Source organism: Equus przewalskii, chromosome 8 (assembly GCF_037783145.1).
Source record: "Equus przewalskii isolate Varuska chromosome 8, EquPr2, whole genome shotgun sequence".
NCBI classification, from domain to species: Eukaryota; Metazoa; Chordata; class Mammalia; order Perissodactyla; family Equidae; genus Equus; species Equus przewalskii.
Window position 1 is genome coordinate 7454051 of NC_091838.1, and position 23189 is coordinate 7477239.

Sequence of the window (23189 nt, forward strand, 5' to 3'; positions counted from 1 at the left end):
AAAAATCCGCATTTTCCGTGAAAATGGGCTACATAATTTTTCGAAAGAGTCTGCAATTTTCGCCTCTTTGCTTGCTTTGGACGTAGCTATTGAAGATACCATAGGGCATTATTTCGGTATTGGAGAATATGAATACTACGTGTAAGGGAAAAAAGAGCCATTGGCGTTTGTAAATAACCTTCTCGTGGTTTGCACTCCGTAAGCACGTAAGAGCAGGTGCCGGCAGAGGCAGGCCCGGGGCGTCTTGGAGGCCTCGGGAAACTTGTGCCACGGTAAACGACTCGAGGGCGGAGCGCAGGCGCCCTCCCGCTGGCCCGGCAGCGCCCCCGCTCCCTCCTCGGGCCGCGCTCGGGCCCTCCTCCCGCGCCGCGCGGCGGAGCGCACAGGTCGCCGGGTCAGGTGGCCGGGTGCCGCCCCGGGAGCGCGCTCCCTGCGAGGGCGGGCGGCGCCGCCTCGGGGGCGGGGACTTCGCGGGAGTCGGGGCGGAGGCGCGGAGGGGCGGCGCGGCGCGGCGGAGGCGCAGAGGACGCGAGGCGGCGGCCGCAGCCATGGACCGCGGCGAGCAAGGTCTGCGGGATGCCTCCGGCCTGGGCGCGGGCGCGGGGTCGGCGCCTCCGGGCTGGGCAGGGGCGCGGGCGCGGGCGCGGGCGCGGGGTCGAGGGCGGCGCGGGGCTGTGTGCGGCCCGGCGCCCGAACAGGTGCGGAGCGTCCCCGGCCGGCGGCCGAGCGGGTGCCGAGCCCTGCGTGCCCGGCCGCAAGTTACACCTCCCCGAGCCGGATACGGCATCCTGGTGTGGCCGAGCGGGAGGGACCGGCTCTGGGCGCCGGAGCGGGCTGATGGGGCGGCGTGTCTGTGTGAGTGTGTGCGTGTGTGTGTGTGTGTGTGTGGAGAGAGAGAGAGAGAGAGAGAGAGAGAGACAGAGACAGAGAGAGATCGAGAGAGAAGGTTCTGGGAGGCAGCGAAGGGGCTGGCGCCAGGCTTACGGAGCCGGGGCTGCGGATTGTGGTGCGCTTTGGGTGGAAGCGGCGCGAAGGGAGGACTGGGCAGCCAGCTCTTGGAACTGATGGCAACTGAGGACCGTGGATCCTTTCTCCCGTCCAGATGGGAACATGAAATCCTTCCCATATTGAGACTTTCTGCCCTCTTCTGCTTAACGCGGTTAGGATTTTTGGTGGCGTTTGAGCCAATGGCGATGGTTTTGCATGCAGATATTTGATGTGCCAGGTGTCCCCAGATTGTGAGTGGTGTCTGTGGGTTTATTTGAGGGGAAGAGAACTTTTCATGGTAAGGGTCTTTTACCCATCAAGGTGAAACCCTGCAACGCACAACCTTTAGCATAATTACTATAGCTTTGGAGGCACTTGTTTCTGAAAATAGTATCAAGTGAAATTGCCTCCAATAGGAGAGATGTAGCAACAGTGGGTTATGGTTTTCAGATTTAAATATTGCTACATCCTAGAGATCTTTGGTGGTAAAGAACCAGTGACTGTAAGGCAGATGCATGGTACGCTTTTAAAAAGATAAATAAATGCTAAAACAACAACAAAGCCCCCAAAACAGTATTAAGGTAAATTTTAGAAAGGGGGGATAGGAATATTCCTGTTTTGAGTCTTAACACAGCAATTTTCATTTTTTGCTTATTAGCCTCCAGTATTTACCTTCATGCATATGAGTTTTTGTGTAAATCAAACCATATTCCATATGTGCTGTTTTGTATTTTACTTTTTATAAGTTGTAAGAGAATCTGGGGAGCCTTCCAACCCTTCCTTTTTCCCCACCCCTCAAGTTAATCTCACACTCAGCATATGAGCGCTGATAGTATAAACGTTATGTACAATATGTAATATATATTTTGCATATATAGTACGTTATATATGTTTATGTCCACACGCACACATAGTGTCCATATTTTAAACTTCTTGAGGGTAAGTTAGAAGCTTGGACGTCATCTTTGATTGTCCACAGTTGGGTAACATGGTGATTTGCACAGAGCAGACGTTCACGGGTTGAGGCAGAACGCTCATTACAGGTCTTACATGCATTGTTACAAGAAGGCCTAGGGGCCACCATGGAAGCCAGCATTATTCTGTCTGGTTTTTAATGGGCGTGATGGAGGTGTCAGATGTGTGAACACGCATATTTGTGTATGTCTTTCATCGTCATATTTAACATGATGATGTTTTTAGAATAGCTATGTTTGGTATTTGTCAAGGTAGATTGGACAGCTGTGTTTGACCGAGGTGAATTTTGCTAGATTTTGTAATCTGGCTTGGCCGGTGAGAATCGTAGTCACTAGTCCTGCTGCAATACAGTATTCCAATTTGCTGCTGTATTTTGTGTGGTTTTAGAAGACAAGTTTTTGTGTGTGTGTGTCTAAGACATATTTCATCAATTCTCTGTCTTACAAGAGGAGGCTTTTTCTGTCTCTAGTTTGCAGTTTTCTTTGGTCAAGATGTTTGTTAATCATGTTAGTCCTTGTTTTTAATTTTTATTCCTGGAGGGCAGCGGAAATCCATCCTCTGGAACTGGAGAGTCTGGAGACTGGCTCAGAATGAAGAATGAGTCACCTGAGATGAGTCACCTGCCTTCGAAGGTTCGCCGGCTCGATGCAGCAGCTTTGTCATGGCCTTTCCTTACACTCTTTGTTCTAGCTGCCTGTGTCTTTTGCCTTTCTGTCTTTATGTTCCCATGGCACATAGTAGGTACTCAAAAATGTTTGTTGACTGCCTGAGATGAAAGGGAAAAGTGGCCAAGAGCACCTTCCATCTGTTGGAACCCCTGACTGCCCTCTGCTTCCTGCTTCCTCCTGGGCTTTTTTTCCCTCCGTATTTTAGAGAAGCAGAACTCTGTGTTTAGGTGGAGAAAGTTGCTGATAAGGCTGTGTTGGACGTGGAGGGTAAGTTTCCGTGGAATGTCTTGCAACTAGTGGAGTGGACGGCTCAGTCTTCAGTGATCCGTAGTGAGACTCCTGGTTGCTGTGAGAAAGGAGGAACCTGGGAGGGGAGACCTGCACGGTCACTAGCAAACGATGTTGGCTGAAGTGAGGTTGATGAAACTCTGTGTCTCTTGAATTGTGATTTTTGCAAAAGTATTTAAAGCCGAGTCAGACCACTTCAGGATTTGTTTAACTTACTTTTAAAAATATTCGTGGAGTTTGTTGTGTTTGTCTCTCTTAAAAAAAAACTCTAGATGCAAAATTAAGTGCCCTACCTGTTGTCTTAACTGTGTTTCTCTATTCAAATGCTCTTTATACCATCCTTCTTCCATTCTCTGCTACTAGTGTTATCTAACAGAGCTATAAAGTTTTAAAATGAACAATTTCCTTATGTTTTCAACCACGTATTCTAATGCTCTTCAGTATCAGGTCCGGATTCTACTTTTCCCACCTTTTATACCCAGACTTTGTGTGCAATACTCCACTAATGTTGAGGGCTCAGTCAACATCAGATGGTTCAAGCTGTGCCTTCAACGGCAGAGTGGCTCTCAGGAGTTTCTGCGCATTAAGCCCAGCACAGCACTTTTGACGGGTGTGGTATTTCCTCCTTTGAAAGTGCAGCGTGCTAACTAGAGCATCCATTGTGTAAAAAGCCTCCTGTCTGCCTTTTATGGGGCTGAATAAATATTTATCTTGTGTTAGTAATAGCCTGTAGTTTAGCACCATAGTACTGAAGTGACAGTCACCTAGCCACTAAGCATTTCATCTGTGTTTGAATTGAAAACAAACAAACCCCAAAACTTTATTTTGAGGAATAGAGGGAAGGCTGCTGGGGTCAGAAAACTGGGGAGAGGGGAGGGCTGCAAGAAAACAGTGACACAATAATGTGTCACTGTCATTTCACCATTGTAATTATGCCTTAGAAATAACAAAATGGGAGATGTCCCGTTTAAAAGGAAGACAGATGTAGAGATGAATGGGTGACAGTTTGGAGGGTCTGCTCACAAATCTCTGGTTGTGACCTGCCCTGGTTCTTGGTTTCTCTGGTGGAGTCTCGCTTTCCATATGGCGCTAATGTCTTTGTGCACACGTTCACTTCCTGCATTTATTTTTCTGCAGCAGCCTGCCTGGTCCCTAGGGGAGATGCTGAGTGGTGCGAGGGTTGGGCTCTGTTAGCAAGATCTCGAAACAGAATAATCTATGCATATAATAAAAACAAAGAGCCTCACAGTTCAAAACAAAAGAGAACGCCAGAAATCCCCTGAACTTCTGTGCTGCTGATCCTTTTGTTGTAGGCTAAGATGACTTTCTTTTCCTTTTGGGGTTAATTATTTCCATTTTAATTGTAGACTGTTGTAAAGTCTCTCTTCTGAGATTCTCCCGAATTTTGTTTAAACTGGGTGGGTCCCAGCTGTACAGAAACCATCATCTTAGCAATCTATTTTTATTAGAAAAACGTCAAGGGATCAAGGGATTTAAATGTTTAGTTAAATGTTTAAGTTAAAAAAAAATGTTTGAGTTAAAAATACTTCTGGAACCTGAGAATAGTTGTTCATTTTAGAAAAATCAGAAAATGTAGATGGAGAAAAAGAAAATAAAATCACCTATAATTCTACTCTGAAAAATCACTATTAATATATTGATTTATACCCATCCATATATATCTGTCCTTTTAAACAAATCACAAAATAATCTCTTATTGAATATTTCATTTTGTAACTTGCCTTTTTTTCCTCTCGGTGTATTTTTAAAATAGTGTGTTTCTCTAACATCATTTTGACTAGCATGACCCGGTAATTAATGCATGTGATACAAAATTCAAAATGAGTAAAAGCTTGCAAAATGCAAATCTTCGTCTCATTCCTGTTTCTCAGGCTATTTCACTTGGATAGCAATGCCAACATTGTTACCAGTGTCTTCTCTATTCATCCAGAGAGATTCTGTGTGTATAGTATACATACATTTATATTTAAATACATCATATATATGTATATATATGTTGTGTGTGTGTGTGTGTGTGTGTATATATATATAATATGTTTAATATATATATATATATAATATAAACTGTAGCACACAAACTGTTTAGCACCTGTAGGGGAGGAAGAGTATTCCTCTACCCTCTGGGTTCTTCTGGCTGGTCTAAGAGTTAAATTGATATGAGAGAATAACAGGAGAAAATCAAACAAATTTAGTAGCATGTATACATGGGATAAACCCAGGAAAACTGAGTAACTTGCCAAAATGGCCGAAGCCACCACCTTAAATACCATCTTCAGCTAAAGATAAAGGAGAACGTTGGGAGTAGTGGTTTGGGACTTCAGAGGGGAGGAAGGCAATTCACATGGAGATGGAAAAGCAGATGTTTGGTAAACAAATGTTTGCACACCTCACAAAGACAATGGGACATGGGGAGGGCTAGGTTGCTCCCTGTCTACCACACCTAGTTCGTGTTATACTGTAGGCATCTATGGTGTGTGTTCCTTCCTGAAACAGACCTTCTGTGTTAAATTCTTTTAGGCATTTAGGGGGAAGGTCAAAGTTTCTTTCTGAGTCTTGTTGGTAAAAATAATCAAGGCAAAGAGACACATTTGGAGTGGCAAATTTTGATCTCCCACACACCTGACTTCCTTCACTTAAGTACAGTATATCTTTTAGAGATCATTCAGCGTAATGTTATATCCAGCTGCTGCATTTTTAATGGCTATTTGTAGATGTCTCTTTGTGGGTCTTCCATGTTATGTACAATAATGGGCAATATTTAACTTCTTTCCTGTTGATGGGCATTTAGGTTTCCCCTAAGATTTTGCTCTTAAAACAAAGCTGCAGCAGATAAATTTGTGCAAGTCATCTGATAAATGTGCCAGTATGTCTGTAGGAAGAATTCTTAGAAGAATGTGACTGTTCAGTTTTGATAGCAGTAAATCTCGCTCCGGGGAAGTGGTGCCAAGTATGCTCCACCAGGAATGTGTGAGCATCTGCTTCTCTCCGTCATGTAGCCAGGGTGTTGTCACACTTCTTCATCTTTGCTTATCTTACAGGAAAAAGGGGTTTCTCAGTGTGTGTTTTATTATATATTTTCCTTAATATGAAGGTGATTGTACTTGTTTTGATATGTTTAAGATCTATATCTCATTTTCTGTAAAATGTCTGACCATATACTTTGCCAATATTTCTATTGTGTTATTTGTCTTTTTCTTCTTCTTCTTTTTTTTTTAAAAGATTGACACCTGAGCTAGCAATTGTTGCCAATCTTCTCTTTTTTTTTTCCTGCTTTTTCTCCCCAAATCCCCCCAGTAACACAGTTGTGTATTTTAGTTGTGGGTTGTTCTGGTTGTGCTGTGTGGGGTGCCGCCTCAATGTGGCCTGACGAGCGGTGCCATGTCTGCGCCCGGGATCCAAACCAGCAAAACCCTGGGCTCCCGGAGCGGAGCGCTCGAACCTAACCACTGGGCCACGGGGCCAGCCCCAAGTCTTTTTCTTCGTTTGTAGAATGTAGCCCTCTGTCCACGACATGCAGTGCTAACTGTGTAAATTATTGTAGCTTCATAATATGTAAAAATGTCTGGAAGGGCTAGTCTCCCCAGATTACTCTCTTTTTCTTTTTATCATTAGAATTTTCTTCTGGCTCTTCTTGCTACAGTTCATTTCCAAATGAACATTAGAACCAGGTTGTCTAGATGAAAATTCAACAGACATCCTGTTGGTATAGTTTTATCTTCCTCCTCCCTCTATCTTCCCTGCCTCCATTCTCCCTTTCTCTTTCTTTTTTATTAGAGTTTGGTCTTTTTTTTTTTTTCTTTTTAAGATTTTATTTTTCCTTTTTCTCCCCAAAGCCCCCTGGAATATAGTTGCATATTTTTAGTTGTGGGTCCTTCTTGTTGTGCTGGTGGGACGCTGCCTCATTGTGGCCTGATGAGCGGGGCCATGTCTGTGCCTAGTATCTGAACCAGTGAAACCCTGGGCCAGGGAAGTGGAGTGCACGAACTTAACCACTTGGCCACGGGGCCAGCCCCAGAGTTTGGTTTTTTTCTTTATTGAATGCCCCAATATATGTACATCATGGTTGTACTGTATATACTATACATGCAGTTTTATATTCTGTTTTGCATACTCTTATATAATAAGAATTATAACACACTATTAAAAAAAAGTATCTCTATAATTTTTGATGACTGCTCCCTTTCACCATTTGATGTTTGTTTAACTGCTTCTCTGCTGGAATATGGATTGCTTTCCATTTTAGCTATTATATTACTTTACGAGAAATTGTTTTAGGATGGATTTCCTGCAATAAGTCAAAGGATGTGAATGTGTTTCGACTTTTGATGCCTCTTGCTAAATGGCTTTCTGGAAATCAATTTTCCTTGTCTTTTTTTTTCTTATTACTGTGGTAAAAAACGCATAACATAATATTTATCATCTTAACCATATTTAAGTGTACAGGATAGTATTGTTAACTATATGTACCTTGTTGTACAACAGATGCCTAGAACTTTTTCATCTTGATAACTGAAACCTTGAACCCAGTGAACAACAGCTGCATTTCTCTCTCCCCCAGCCCCTGGTAACCACCATTCTACTTTCTATGAGTTTGACTTCATCAGGTATGTCATATAAGTGGATTCATGTAGCGTTTGTCTTTTTGTGACTGGCTCATTTCAGTTAGCATAGTGTCCTTGAGGTTCATCCATATTGTCACATATTGTAGGATTTCCTTTTTTTTTTGAGGGGGAAGATTAGCCCTGAGCTAACATCTGCTGCCAATCCTCCTCTTTGTGCTGAGGAAGACTGGCCCTGAGCTAACATCCGTGCCCATCTTCCTCTACTTTATACGTGTGACACCTACCACAGCATGGCTTGTCAAGCGGTGCCATGTCCCCACCAGGGATCTGAACCAGTGAACCCCGGGCCATCGAAGCGGAACATGAACACTTAACCGCTGCGCCACCAGGCCGGCCCTATTTTTAATCTTTTTGAGAACCTTCATACTGTTTTCCATAGTGGCTGAGTGGCTATACCATTTTACATTCCCACCAACAGTTATTTTCAAGGGAAGAGGGAAGCCTGCAGAAGCCAAAGAACTGGGCAGAGGGGGAGGCTGCAGGTGTTCGAGCTTCTCCACGTCCTCAGCAACACTTGTTATTTTGTTCTGTCCATGGTGGCCATCCTGATGAGTGTGAGACAGTATCTCACTGTGGTTTTGATCTGCATTTCCTTGATGGGTTAGTGATGATGAGCATCTTTTCGTGGGCTTGTTGGCCATTTGTTTGCCTTCTCCAGAGACACGTCTATTCGAGTCCACTCCCCATTATTTGGTTAGATTTTGTTGTTGTTTTGTTGAGTTGTAGCAGTTCTTTATATATTCTGCATACTAAGCCCTTATCAGATACATGCTTTGCAAATATTTTGTCCCGTTCTGTAGGTTACCTTTTCACTCTTGTTTTTTTCCTTTGCTGCACAGATGTCATTGCCTTAAAAAAAAGAAAATTATGAAGCTTATAGGTGAAAAATGCCATCTCTTTTCACTTAAAATTTCTTCATTTACTGGAGAGGCTGCAGATGTTATTAGCCATTTGTACTCCCCTTGTGACATTGTTACTTCCTCACTGCTTACAATTAGGATCTTAGTGTGTCTTTACGTTCTTATCCTCCTGGCCACGCCCCCCCCCACCACCATATTAAACCTTTGTGTTTTGTGGCAAATATTTATTTTTTCTATTTTTATTTTCATTTCTGTTATGTTGGATCTTGTTATTTTTACTAACAAAATACAGTATTAAGAGCAAATATTTTCTAAGAGGCATTTTTTTGGGGTAACTTCCTTGGTTCTGAGTAGCTTTCAAAACTTCCTTCTCTGTGTCTTCTTCTCTCTTTAGACACTTTTGTAATTAGTACTAAAAATAGTGATTTCAGGCAGGACTACTAATTTACATGCCTTGACTTATAGGCATGGTTAGTATGTTTCATGTAAGAGTTATGCAAATGTAAATGTCAATTTAGAAATCACACGAAACATGACCTTGATAAAGTTTTGGATTGGGAACTTACTTAATAGGGTCAAACTTCACCCGTTGTATTCTCAGCTTTGTTGGAGGCACTGTGGTGTGGAAAGGAGCTTGTGGTGCAATCAGTAGGGCTATAGGAGTAAAAATAATAGTTGATTCAGCCCTCTAGGATCTCTACTTGGCTAGAAATAAAGTGTCACTAGGACAGGAGACTGGGCTTCTATTTGTATTCCCAGCCATCGGTGAAGAGTGTATGTAGCGGGTACTCCATAGATGCTTGTCCTATTGTACATACATTAATTGGAAAGGTTTCTAGCGTAGATAGAGTCAGATGAGATTAGACAGAAAAGGCTAAGAATTAGGGAAAGATAATGGTTTGGCAGGAAGACAAGAATATATGTTCCAAATGTGCTTATAATTTTATATATAATCACTGAAAATCTGGTCTGTAAGTGGAAGCCAAATTGGTACTTTACTTCTGAAGTACGTACGTGAGAATATGTGTGTATACGTATACATACAGAAGAAGAGACAGTGATGGTTAAATTTTTATCCTCCAAAGGATGTTGGATGTAGTGCTCAATAAATACTTTCCAAAATGCATTTTCTAGGCTGTTCTATCACAGTTAATTGCTTATAATGTGTCCTAAGCTCAGGAGGCATGGGGGGCAGTCTCAATACATTTTAGAAGTTTTCTTTGAATGTAATTGAGAAGGGCTGGGAAAATGTAGACATCTTGGCTGTCTGGGGCATTTAGCAAAGGGGTGACCAACCTTCCGTTTTGGTATATACTGAGTATATCACTTTCGGTCCATCACTTTATCAGAACTCAGAATGATGATAGTTGTGGTGGTGATGGTGATGGTGGTGATGATACCACCTGGCTGTGACAGAGCTCCTACTAACTTCTTTACATATTATCTCATTTGGTCTTTCTGCACTGCAGGGTGATAGGGCTGGTATTATTTTCATTTTTTACGTGAGGAAACAGAAACTGAACGACCACACCTTCCCCATACGCACTCTGCTAGGTGTGGAGCGTGCTACCGAAACTTCGTCCCACACCTGTTGTCTCTAAGAGAATAACTTGGAGTCCCAGAAAAGTTTACACTACATTTGCTAACCTGTTTAAAGGGCTAGAGCCACTTCATGCTTTTTAGAGATGTTTTCCCTCCAACTAATTAAAACAAAATTGGAAGCTAAGGGGACTTAAAATCTGCAGGGCATTGCATTTACTTGAGTTTTCCTGCTGGGGTTTTACTAGGCCACTCTTGCTACTACCAGCAGCAGCAGCAACAGCACTCGTTGAGTGTCTTCTGTATGCCAGGTTCTGTTCTAAATGCTTTTTGCATTTCCTTTTTGAAAATCTTCACAACAAGCCCTGTGAGCAGGTGCTCATAACATCCCTGCTTTGCCAATGAAGAAACAAGGTGTGAACAGGATGGAGAAGTGGCTTCTCCAGGGGCACAGAGCTTGACATGGACAGATTTGGGTTTTAAATCTGCGACAGCTGGCTACAGAGTACATGTGCTTATGCAACATGTTATACTACGGAAGCATTACATGCAGCCTCCCTTTTCCTCTCAAACGTATTGTGCAGAGGAGTAGCTGCTATGTAGCATCCATGGGAGGGAGCACCAGGAAGCGTGTCTGCACCAGCATATGGCTGTGTGCCTCTCCTCGTGGGTCAGAACTAAGTGTAAATGCATAGAGCAAAGAATGCTGGCCTCGAAGTTACATCTGGTTCAAAATTTGGCTTCGTCACTTTCTCAGTGTGAGACATTGGGTAAGTCACTAAACCCCTTTGAGGCTGATAATATCTCAGAGTTTGGGAAAGTTAAGTAAAAATCTTTTGAATAGCACTGGTGCTCAGTCGATACTGATTCTGAAACTGAATGTTAGATTTTTCTGTGAAGTGCTAACTCAGTGCTTCCCCAGTCAAATCAAACATTTCATTTATTTAGAGACAAATATGATAGGATGCCTGCCTGCAGGCTCAGAGGCCAGGCTGGAGAGACAAACATAGAGAGGCCACTCTAGCGAAGTGAGTGTTGTAAGGTCCGTGTGACTGTGACTGAGGAGGAAGTGAGTGGCTCTGGCTGGGTCGTGAGAAAGGGGATTCTCAAAGTGGATGACCTTTGAACTTGGCCTTGAAGGCTAAGTAGGAGAGTTTGTAGGTGGTGAGAGAAAGAAGGGTGAGGAAGGGAATTTGTGAAAAAGATGCAACAGTGCAAAGGGGCAGAGGCATGAAAGGGCCAAAAGGTGGGTGTGATCCTGGGAAATTCCCTGTGGCTGGAGTTGAAGGTGATCACCCGGGGAGTGTGGGTGGGCTGTGCCTGGCATCGGGAGTCGGGACCGTATTCTGGAGGAGATAAGGGGGGGCAGGTGTGTGGGAGTTTCCTTCTGGAGTATCATTTTGGCAGTTGAGTAGAAGGTACCAGCAAACCAGGTAGGGGGTGTCTCTGTTCCCCTCCAGAGGTGAGGAGGTTATGGAGTGGGGTGCTGGATTCCCGAGAGACCTGGGGTTAGAAGGAGTCAGACGAGGTGGTGGGGAGGAGTCTGAGGATAAAGAAGAGTAGAGAGGGGCTCTCAGACTGCATAGGAAAGGAACTGGGATAGAAAATATCGAAAGAAGAGCAGATGCCGGGAGGGAGGTAATGAATTTAGTTTGGGCTACGTCACATTGGAGGCCTCTTCTGGTTCTCCAAAGCTGCCTAACAAACCACCCCAAACCTAGTGGTCTAAAACAACAGCGTTTGTGATGGTCACATATCTGTACTTTGGGCAGCCTGTCTCAGCTCTGCTTAGCCTTGGCTGGGGCGACTGGCAGCATGAGGGTAGGGTCACCCGAGGGCTCTCTGGCTCTCATGGGGGGGCGGTTGTACTGGGAAGATTCCAACAGCTAGGGCTCCTCGGGCACCTGAGCTGCAGGGTCTCTCCAGCTCAAACAGCCTGGGTCTGTTTGATGATGCCTGTTTGCTTGCCTGTGTGGAGTGTTGTTTTTTGCTGGAGACCGTGCTGTTGGTCTTACGTCTTGCGTGTTAGCTCAGGGCTCCCAAGGTGGGAGTCCTGAGATTGAACCAGGCAGAAGCTGTGTGGCTTTTTATGACCCAGCCTTGAAGTCACGTGGCGTCACTTCCTCCTCATTCGGTTAGTTAGAAATGTGTCCCAAAGGCCAGCCCATGTTCCAGGAGAGGGAAATTAGACTTCACTTTTAGTGAGAAGAATGGCAATGAATGTGTGCACATGCTTTTAAACCACCACCAGGTCCTTGTGGATGTCCACATGGTTAGGGTCAGGAGTGAAATATGGATTTCTGAGAGAAGGAGCTGGGCAGGATATAAGGTTGGGGAGCCACGTGATACTGGAAGCTATTAAGTATTAGCATGTTAGTTACATATCAGCACATGTGGTGTTTGACACCATTAAGCTGCTGAGACAGCCCAGGAAAAAAAGTAGAGTAAAAAGAAGACAGAGCCTGGAATGGGAACATTCCAGAGCAGGGAGAGGAAGGTGCGAGTTCAGAAATAGAGTTTGACTTTCAGAGGCTCTGGAGAGGCCAAGTAGATTGAGGGGAAAAAGTAGATCTTGGCGTTGGTGATGAGGACCAGTCGTGGATAATGCTGAGATGGATAACGCTGAGACGCAAGCTCGTTGCGCCGGGATGGGGTTGAAGAGAAGAGGAGTGGACCTCGGGCCTGTGGGAATGGTCAAGGGGGGCGACACAAAAGGGGAGACCGCTCTTTTGAGAAGCCGGGTGGTGTGTTTCGAAGGGAGATTTGGATTAAGTGACGGTGATGTGCTGGCCTGTGTTGATTGGTGTTTTTTGTTTTTAAACTCAGAGAGGATGGTAGTTTGCCATTTGTGTGTGTTTGTAAAATGAGAGAAGAAACCAGAGGCAAGGGAGTGTAACAGGATTTGCTATTCTGCTGTATGTCACTGGTTTTAGTTAAATGCTTTTAATGCAAAATGCGGTTTAATAGTCTCACCCTAGATTTTGACCTTCAAGGAGCTCAAGTCTATAAGCAATAATTCACTTTAATGCGTAAGAGCCTCGCAGAGAATAAGTACTTATTAAATATTTGCCGAATGAAAGGATGATACTTTCTCTGAGTGGGATGAGAATCAGAGAAGCAATTTAGTCTAGAGGTGACATTTGTGCCAAATCATAGTAAAGCTGTGATTTTTTTTTTAAACTGATGATTTCTCGGGGCAGACCTGAAGGGTGAGCGCTCACTCTCTTCATGGCGCAGCTCGCCGGTGGCACTGATGGTGCAGTGTCTGGAGTTGTTCCGTGGTCTCGCTCAGCTTCTCTGGAGCAGTGACTTTCTTTCCAGAGTGACATTTCCCAACTGGGGAGTCAGGCAGCTCTTTTCCTCAGGTCATTGTGGAAAGAGAAATATACCATCCAGTCGCCTCTTCTGGTGATTTTTGAATGAATTGCTACCGCTCATTGCTTTAGGGATGAAATGAAAATTTTGGCCCATAGTAAAGAGAACACGACAGACTTCTCTTGGTTTAGGGACTTTTATTTTCTCCAACATCACAATCCTTTCCCAAACTTACTGTCTCTCTTTAGCCCCCAGAAGGGACTCTGGTCCTGGGCGTCCTGCTCCTGCTCTCTGCCTCTAGCTGAGGCTGTGGTCACTGCAGATGGTCTGATGACATTGTCGCAGTCTGAGTGTTCTGTTCAGAATGGCGGCTGTAGCTGTTAAATTTGAAAAGCAGTGAACTCTGATGAAACAACCAACTTTTCAAAGGGCACTAAGATAACTGATAATTCCCTAAAATGTAAAGTGTTGCGTGAACCGCAACTCAAATCACACTTCAGCTCCCCTCAATCGCCTTTGTGTGTGAATATTTCTCTCGCCTGTCTTTGCTTTTCCTTTTTCCTTTTCTTATCCTTTCTCTCTTTTCCTGTCTTTTTTCTCCACCTAATTTCCATTTTCTTCTTTCTTCTCTCTTTTTCTTTTTTTTTTTTTTGAGGAAGATTTTCCCTGAGCTAACTACTCCCAGTCCTTCCCTTTTTGCTGAGGAAGACTGGCCCTGAGCAAACATCCATGCCCATCTTCCTCTACTTTATATGTGGGACGCCTGCCACAGCATGGCTTGCCAAGTGGTGCCATGTCCACACCCGGGATCCGAACCGGCAAAGCCTGGACCACCGAGAAGCAGAACGTGCGAACTTAACCGCTGCGCCACCGGGCCGGCCCCTCTTCTTTCTCTTTTTATCTTTCCTGATTTTGGGCAAAAAATGGAATTCAGGAGTTTTCTTGTTCTTTTCTTTTGCTTTTGCTTAAGAGATTTTGTGGATTTATTCAATATATTTTATGTTTCCTGTTAGTATTACATTTTTTTCCTGTAAGAATAAAAAGAAAAAACCCTGAACGTGGATTTCCTAGTTTGTTCATTTGTTATTAATTAATTTCATTGCTATTGCTAAGCTAATTTAGGTCTCTCTCTCTCTTTTTTTTGGTGAGTATGTAAAGATTCAAAGGTTAGAAAAAATATTTCAAATTATTCATTGGGAATTTTCAAAAATTATGCTTTATTCGTTTAACTATTTGGGCCTCTCTTTATGAATTCTGGGCAAAATAGAAATACTTTGAGGCCACATACTTTTTAAAACTTATTAGAAGATGTAGAGGAAACTTTTGATTTTGCTTTCTCAAAGGAATTGAGGGAAGTAGTCAGTGAATTGCAGTTCTAATCTGGGGCCATCCTAGGGTGTGGTCCTTTGTCATACTGTCACTTCCACCTTGGACTCCGGACGCATTGGCCACCAGCAGGTGCTCCGGCTCCTGGAGCTGAGGGAGGGGCTCCTGGGTGGGCGCCCCTTCCATCTGTGCTCTAGGTCCTTGCACCTGCACTTGCCCGCAGAGAACGACGGGAACCCCGGACTCTCTGACCTGCTTCTCCTGACCAAGATGCCCATCTGCCTTGTCACCCTTTGCTTTTGACAATAAAATGCAATTTTGGGGAATTTTTCATGTATGTTCATTTTCCCATTAATACCACTACCTCACATCCGTATTTTCTGCACTGAACAAAAGAACAATGTTCTTGTGTCCTTTGCAGTGTGGCAGTTCTGCTCATCTTTTCTTCAGAGGTTGGAAAAGGTGAATGAAAGGATGCAGAGGGTGAGGCGGGGATGGTTTTGGCCTTTCAGCTTTGGAAGAATTTGAAATTCTTAGTCTTTTTCAACCAGTACTGTGTGGAAAAGAAGGAATTTTATTTGGCAGTTGCGCTGACATTTATGGAGCGTGTCCTGGGTCCAGGCTCCAGCCAGGCAGTGATGGGCAGTGAATGCCTTGTCTGGCCCTCCCATCAGCTCTGTGCAGATGCATGCTCCCGTTTCCATTTGACTGATGGGTTTGAAGTGTAGGGGCCTTAAAGAGCTGCCCAGTATCATGTAGTTTATCTACAATATTTTACCGCCTCTCAATTGTGTAAAGAGACCTTATTTTAAATGGATTAGTTACAGACGTAAATTTGCCGAAGTGGAGCTGATTTAGTAATACCAAGTCTCAAAGGTAAGGGATTTTCCTGTGAATCATTGTGTTAACCATGGATGAGTGAAAGGCCTTGATGACAGTCTCGCAGAATCCTTGGGTCTGCAAGTACAGTCTTGAGATCGCTGTCCTGGGGAGGAGGTGATGAGCCGTGGGAGAGCTGGAGAGGAAACATTCCCCTCTCCCTGCCCAGGCCGCTTCGGGGAACCATGGCTCCCTTGAGGAGTTAATTTCTCCTGCTGAGGCTCTCCATTATTCCAGTGGAAGCCAACGGGCAGCCCCCTATGCAGTCTCCACACTTTTTTTGGGAGGCAGCTGTGGCCACTATTCCTTCACTTACTGAGCGTCGCGTAGTTAAGGCAGCTGGACGTACGCATTTAGTATCTTTCTATGCTTCGCACTCATTCTTTATCTTTTTTTTTTTTTTTGCATAAAGTAAAGCTCTTAGTGGAGAAACATGTCCAAAAGCAAAGTAAAACCTTGTTTTTTCAATAAAAAGCCTAGTGACCTCAGTGATCTGAAGCACTTTTCTCCCACATTGACTTGTTCCTGTCGGAGCATCATTCTTCGGTCGAACATACATGTTCATTAAGGGACAGATACACCACTGGAAACAGAAGCATATTTTAATGAAAGTAGAAAGCAACGTGCAGACCTCGTCTTCTTTACGCTGGTCTTTGTCCCCCGCCCCCTCCCTCCCTGCGCACGGCCTGTTGAGTCAGTATTCAGGCTCCTCGCGCAAGAGCAAGCATCGACTTGAAACACAGGCTCAGGGTATCAGGTTTCCTTGGTTCAAAGGGAGCTCAAGACCTGCTTGTGCCTTTTTCACCTAGGAGATCTTGAACGCTGGGTTTGCCAGGCACAGTTGCGGATGTTGAATGCAGCGGTGGGGGCTGGAGGGGCTGTGAAGGAGGAAGAGCCTGCTCACAGCAGCACTGCACCCCGCATCGTGCGCTGCCGCTGCCTCAGGTCACCCCACCCCGAGCCCAGGTGGAGTTCGCTTGTGCCCTCCTGATTCTGTCAGTCACGAGGGGTGAGCTGGCCTGGCCCCTCCGGTGTCCCCTGAGGGTGTGGCTGGCCCGTCATCTCTGGGATCTGGGTGGAGGGGATGTTCAGGGTTGACATGCTCCCCAGGTGGGGGCTGTGGGGGAGGTAGAGGCAGGTGCGGTCTTCCTCCTTCCTCTGGCTGTTGCTGGGTGTTCAGAAATGTCTGTTCTAGAGGGCGCCTCGGAAGCTCACCCCCAAGAAGACAGCGGCTTTGCACCATTCCAGCACCTCAATAATGTTGCAGTAACAGTGTGCAGGGCTCCTGTTGGATACTGAAAGCTGCTTATCAGTACATGCCTAGGCTTTTTCTGACAAACAGTGACATAAAGGCACTTCTCGCCCGTGCCTTGCTTTTAGCCTAACTTGCTTCCTAATCATTTAGGAATAGATAGATTGCCAAATGATCTTGTAATACCTTCCGCCTTCCACTCGGCTCTTTTTCTCAGGTTTTAAGTCTGTTCTCTTTAGAGGTGAGGTATATTTTTTTTTCTTTACTGTTCTTGATGTAGTGGCAAATCATTTAATCATTTTTTTGTCTTGGATATTTCTATTATATGAGGCTGTAACCACACTTTTTGCTTTATCTTCTCTGGGTAAAGAATCCAAGTGTCTTAAATGGGTAAAGCTAAAAATTTGGCCTTGTTAAAGGAAGAAAAAAATTGGCTAAATGGTGGGAGATGAGAAGGAGAACTGTCCTTGCTCTCAGGTTAAAAAAAGAAATTATTTTTCCCTATGCTGTGGAGGAGCGTGGCCCAGAAAATCGAACGGCATGCAGCTGTTTCTTTGTAGTTCTGCATCACTTCGCGATGGGGTTTTACTTGTATCAAAGAACAAGCGGGTTGTGATGTGACGACCTCGTAATATCCAAGAGAATAAAGCTTGAAACTGGAGTAGCTGATGTCCCGAAAATGCAGGAGTGAGAATGTACTTTTATTCAGCTTTTTCTGTCCAGTGAAATTTGAAGATACTGGTTATAGAGAGTGGAAATTTAGTTGATCTTTTATCGCAAAGTTAAGGTAAGAGTATCTAGGCCGTTTTAGATGTTGGCTTTTAAAACCATTGTATGATGTGTCAAAGGTGATAGCATGCACTTTTTTTTTTCTTGAAGAAGATTTGCCCTGAGCTAACATCTGCTAATCCTCCTCGCTCTCTCTCTCTTTTTTTTGCTGAGGAAGACTGGCCCTGAGCTAACATCCGTGCCCATCTTCCTCTATTTTGTAAATGGGACGCCTACCACAGCATGGCTTGCCAAGCGGTGCCATGCCCGCCCCCAGGATCTGAACCAGCCAACCCTGGGCTACTGAAGCAGAACGTGTGAACTTAACTGTTGGGCAACCAGGCTGGCCCCGATAGCATGCACTTTTGACATCAAATCAACTAAGCTCTCACTTAAAAAAAAATGTAGAAGTGGAAAATTCATAATACTTTGTAAAATATCCCTTATTTTTACCCCTGGTTTGGAACATGACTTGTAGCAACAGTAGACAGATTAATAAGTTACCTCTTCTTGCCCTCTCTTAACTGAAAATTAAGTATAGCTAATCCTATTTTTAGATTTATAGGTTTCCGTAAACCTTCTTTTAAAGTGGATTCCTGAGTACACTTGTGGGGTTATTTTAGCTCCATAAATATTGGCAGTAACGGTCGATTTTACTTCTGACTATGACGTTAATGGAAATAAAGTACAGGGGTACGTGTGTCTCCAGTCCCACTTCCCTGAAGAGGGTTGATCCAGGTGTGAAGGGATGGTGGCAAGATGTCCTCACCAAGGGCTGTTACTCAGGTTTCAGAACTCCCTGCTTGTCGCCTTTGCCCTGGTGCCCTGCGAACAGCCCAGCAAATGGAAGGGCGACAGTGGGGCTGGGAGTGTTATTGGCCACTGCAGTGTGCTAAAGAATCAACAAAAGACTCTGTACAAGTTTAACTTTTCTAAAACAATGTGTGCATTATTCTTTGTGTGTGAGGAAGATTGGCCCTGAGCTAACATCTGTTGCCAGTCTTCCTCTTTTGGCTTGAGGAAGATTGTCTCTGAGCTAAGGTCTGTGCCAATCTTCCTCTACTTTATAGGTGGGACGCTGCCACAGTGTGGCTTGACAAGTGTGTAGGTCTGTGCCTGGGATTCGAACCTCTGAACCCCGGGCCGCCGAAGCGGAGTGTGTGAACTTAACCAGTACGCCACCAGCCCCTATTCTGTCTTTTTTATCCTTCGGTAGCTAGCTGTCCTTCTAGGGTTGATATTTGTCATGCACTCTCTCCACGGAAGACACCAGTAAGACCAGCTGAACTCTGTTGAGAGTTCTGGAGTAAAATTCCTACTGGGCTTGTTTTTCATGATTTTTGTGACCTCCAGCATTTCGACAACTCTTAGGGAATCTCATTTTCCCATCTCACCAGCCTTCTTCCGCTGCGATTGCATGGTTAACCATTCCCCTAATCCCTTCCTAGCAGCTGGAGTATCTAAAAAAGTTACTTTTAACTTACAGGAGCAATGCATGAATACTCTTTGTTAAAAAAAGAAAAAGGACAAAAGAATATAGATAAAGATAGTTGGTCAGGGCCCTCAGGTGGTGCGAGTCCTGTCGGACCTTTCCTTAGGGACCTGTGTACAGACCTGTGTGGACCAGCAGTTCTCAAGCTTTACTGTGTGTCAGAGGGCTTGTTCAAACACGGATTGCTAGACGCAGTTTGCTGATTCAGTAGGTCTTGGGCGAGGCCTGAGAATTTGCATTTTTAGCAAGTTCCCATGTGACGCTGAGGCTGCTGGTTCAGGGGCCACACTTTGGGAACACTCATAGAATTGATATTGTGCATGTGTGTGCCTTTTAGAAAAGCACGTGCTGTTGTACCGTATGTGCTTCTGTATTTTTCATCAGCTCTGTGTCCTGGAGAGCTTTTTGTGCTGGTACATATTGACCACTCCGTTCTTTTTAACTGCTGCGTAGTGTTCCAGAGTATAAATGCGCCTTAACTTCTATTAACGGGCATTTTGTTCTTTACAGTATTTTTTTAAAACTATTATAACGAACGCTGCACCAAACATCTTTGTATATTCTTCCTGTATGCAAGCCTGTTTGGGTAAAATGGAGAAGTGAAATTACTGAGTGTGTATTTTTAATTTCATTTTTGTTCTAATAGATAGTGTCACCCCGACTCTTTATATGTTCACCACGTTATTGCCCAGCTCTGAGTAGTTTTTTTTATTCTCCTAATCTGGGGCTAAACCCAGAAGGGCTGGGAAGATTGTAAAAATGTGCTGACTGGGCCCTTTACAAATTCTGCCTAAAAATGGGCTCTGGGCTGCTGGCCGGTCCTTTTTTCGTTTTTTGTAGACTTCCTGAAACAGTGTATTCAACTGTTTTTTCCTTTCTCAGTACAGTTGATGGATCAGAATAGCCCTCAGTCACAGGCTCACTTAGGTAAAGTTTCTGGAGGACGTAGGTCCAAATATATCTTACGTGGTCATTGGCAGACTTCTTCAGTGTGGATGTTCTTCCCTCGTGTCAGACTCTAGATATTTCTAACCGAACAGCAGCATTCCTTGTGCCTCCACCTCGTAAACCAGTTATTCCTCTTTTCCTCTTCTGTCCTGGGCGGTGACATGGGTTGGGTGAGTTGGGCAGGTAGTGGCTAGAGCTGCAGTCACAGGTAAGCTGTTGCAGGGTTACTGACTGTCACTTCCTAGCACTGCCATTCCTCATATTTTGGATTCCATAGATTGGTAAGATTAAAACTAGGGATGGGGAGCTCACGCTGGGTTGTCAGTTCCTTGTTTTGCCAATTCATTAAAGACAACCAACAAAAAGCCCCATTTAAAAAAAAAATAAATATGGTAATTTTAACATCCCTCCACCTCCTCCAAAATCAGGAAGAATATTATTTCAGAATAAAGGGCATTACTTTTAAGTTCAGTTTCAAGAAAATTGGGTTGTTTTCCTCCTTTGCCTCACACAAGTGAAAACACTGATTTGGTCTGGAGTTGTCCTGGTGTGTAGAGGAAGCTGTCATTTCTTGAATAAAAATTCAATGTCTGTATTAGGTTTTCCTAGCTGGTCACACTGTTAATAGTACTCCTGTCTAATAGCGCAGACTGCTAGGGGTGGGGGTGGTCCTGTGACACATGGCTCTCCTGAAGGAGAAGCTCCTTAGGATTCTTATGGCCACGCATGCCCGCCCTTTGAGCACCTGCTGTGTGCCAGGCACTGAGTTCGGTCCTGGAGAAAGAGAAGCAGACAGAGGAAGCGGTTCCAGCATTTCAGCAGCTCCCTGGTCGTCCGGCTGCTTCTGTTGCACACACACTGCTGTCCCATGAAAATGTGTTCACACTTTTATAGTGACAGTCACCAAGCTGGCTCAAAGATCACTTGCTGTCAAAATCTTTACTTATATTTATCACTTCTGGCCCCAAGCCAGGCTTACACAAGGTCGCTATTGTATCTTTGAGCTTCTGGGGTGACTCTGCTTTTAAAGCAAAGAAATCCTTTCTTTCATAAGGAAACCTGAATATCTGTTGCCTACTTTTGCGCTTCTGCTTTGGCATGTGAAAATACCCTAATAAATGACAACAAAATTTGTGCTGATTTTGACACCAGGGCTCCCCGGATAGAGAGCGAATGTCCGGGAGCACCTCAGCTGGGCCTGAGAGAGATGGCTGCACGTTTGAACCTCATGTGGTGTGTGGAAACAAATTAAAAAATAACCCACAGAGTAACTCCTTACAGTGTAATTTTTCCCAGACAGCCAAGATCTAAGGGGCTTATTAGGTTTTGAATGGATATAGTCCTTTATTAGATTTTAATTTTTCTGTTATAATTTATTGGATGAGGTGCTTGAGATGACCTAAAAAATCTGAAAACCCTTAGGTTTGGTTAAAATGGGCACTGAGTGCCATGTACAAAATGGACACTGAATGTCATGTTAAAGGGGCAGTCCAACACCTGCCTGCCCCAAAGAACCAGTGGTGGGCTCTCCCTTTTTAGGTCTATTTCAGTGAATCTGATAGAAAAGGTGTTTTTGAAGGAAGGGTGGTCATGTGTGCTGTGAACGTCCCCAAGAAGACCATATTCTGAACCTTAATAAATATTTAACGTCAGCGAAGGTGTCTGCTGCCTTTCCTGGTGCTGAAGGGCTGGCTGCAGTTGCTATGGACAGGCAGGTGCTGGTCTCAGCTGTGTGACAGACCCCGAGGGCCCTTCAGGAAGGGAGCGGGAGCCCAAGGTCATTTAACCTCCGTCAGCCCTAAGAGCCCTGTCGGTCCTGGGTATTGATCAGTGTCTTTATGGTCTCCCATCTTGTGATGTGTCTACTGTTTTTAACTGTTCAGTATTTTTTTAAGTACTGTATTATTTTGGTCAGAATTTGGCTTCATATTGCAACATCCTCGCCTTGTATGTTGGTAAAATTAATATGTAGTTTATTTACTAATTATTTGTAATATTATCCTGAGATTCTTCATAGTAGATAAAAGAACAAAATATTACAAAAAAACAAAAAAAATCCATTGTTTGCCTGACAAGGATTACTTTCATTTGAGAAGCATGAATGCCCTGGTTGGTTCTGACTATACATTTAACTTTTTTTCCAAGCTGATTACAAAATTTATCATATATAATTTATATTTTGGAATCTTTCACATGGATTTCACCTTACAGATTAACCTACAGATGAACTAATGTGGCTTTTGCAATTGTTTAAAAATTTAATCTCTAGGGGCCGGCCTGGTGACGCAGTGGTGAAGTTTGCACATTCTGCTTTGGCGGCCTGGGGTGTGCCGGTTCAGATCCCGGGTGTGGACATGGCACTGCTTGTCAAGCCATGCTGTGGTAGGCGTCCCACATATAAAGTGGAGGAAGATGGGCCTGGATGTTAGCTCAGGGCCTGTCTTCCTCAGCAAAAAGTGGAGGATTGGCAGTAGTTAGCTCAGGCCTAATCTTCCTCAAAAAAAAAAAAATTTAATCTGTATATTTCATGAATGAAATATTTTTTGTAAAGTGTTTTGCTTCTTTTTGTCTGCTTTGGTGCCTAATACAGTGGAATGTTAGAATCTTAAACATTTAACAAACGTGCTTCATGTTGAAAATGGAACTATCCAATCCTTAGTAGGTTTTTTAATGTTTATGCTTTCTTAGTCCCCAGAGTAGGGTTATGTGATATCTGTAGGTTCTAGGGAGGATAATTTCTAATTGATCGATCAATTGGTTGCTTTTAAGATGGTGGACATTAAAAACAAATGTGAAATGAATCCTTGGCTCTGGCACCTAAGGAAGGTGGTATAGTCAGGTGGGGGATGTTAGCATGTGAATTAGCCACAATAAGTTATATGGGGTGATCCTATGAGTAATTTGTCCTAGAATATGCTTACCAGTGGCCTTTTGCTAAGTTTCAGTAAGTTCTGGTCAAAGAGAAAATGTGTATTCCAAAGGAACCAAGCTTCTAAATTGGGGCTGTATGTTAAGTCTATAAGTGAATTTCAGGGCTGTTTTTCCAATCCTGCAGCCTCTTTTGGGATTTGTAGCAACAACGGCAAATAGCCATGACTTGGCTTTGGGTCCTCACGTTAGGGTTTAGAGCTTCCCATTCAGGGCACAGCTTCTCCTGAAGGCCAGTTCCAGTGAGGGGAAGGGAAGTGGATGAGATGACAAGACACCTTCTGGGTGTTTCACATAAACTGGTAGCTTGATCTCTTTTAG

General features: G+C 44.1%; 1 protein-coding gene across 5 annotated transcripts in view; it reads left to right on the forward strand.

Moving 5' to 3' along the window:
• Positions 1–413: 413 nt before the first annotated feature.
• TPD52 (tumor protein D52) overlaps positions 414–23189 on the forward strand; it is a 105127-nt gene continuing 82351 nt past the window's right edge. For all 5 annotated transcript variants that reach the window (XR_011542969.1, XR_011542968.1, XM_070630391.1 and 2 more), the window contains exon 1: positions 414–567. Coding sequence is in view for 3 of the 5 variants with exons in the window: in XM_070630391.1 (XP_070486492.1) it covers positions 549–567 (19 nt within the window). In the remaining 2 variants the exon portion in view is untranslated. The remainder of the gene's footprint in view (positions 568–23189) is intronic.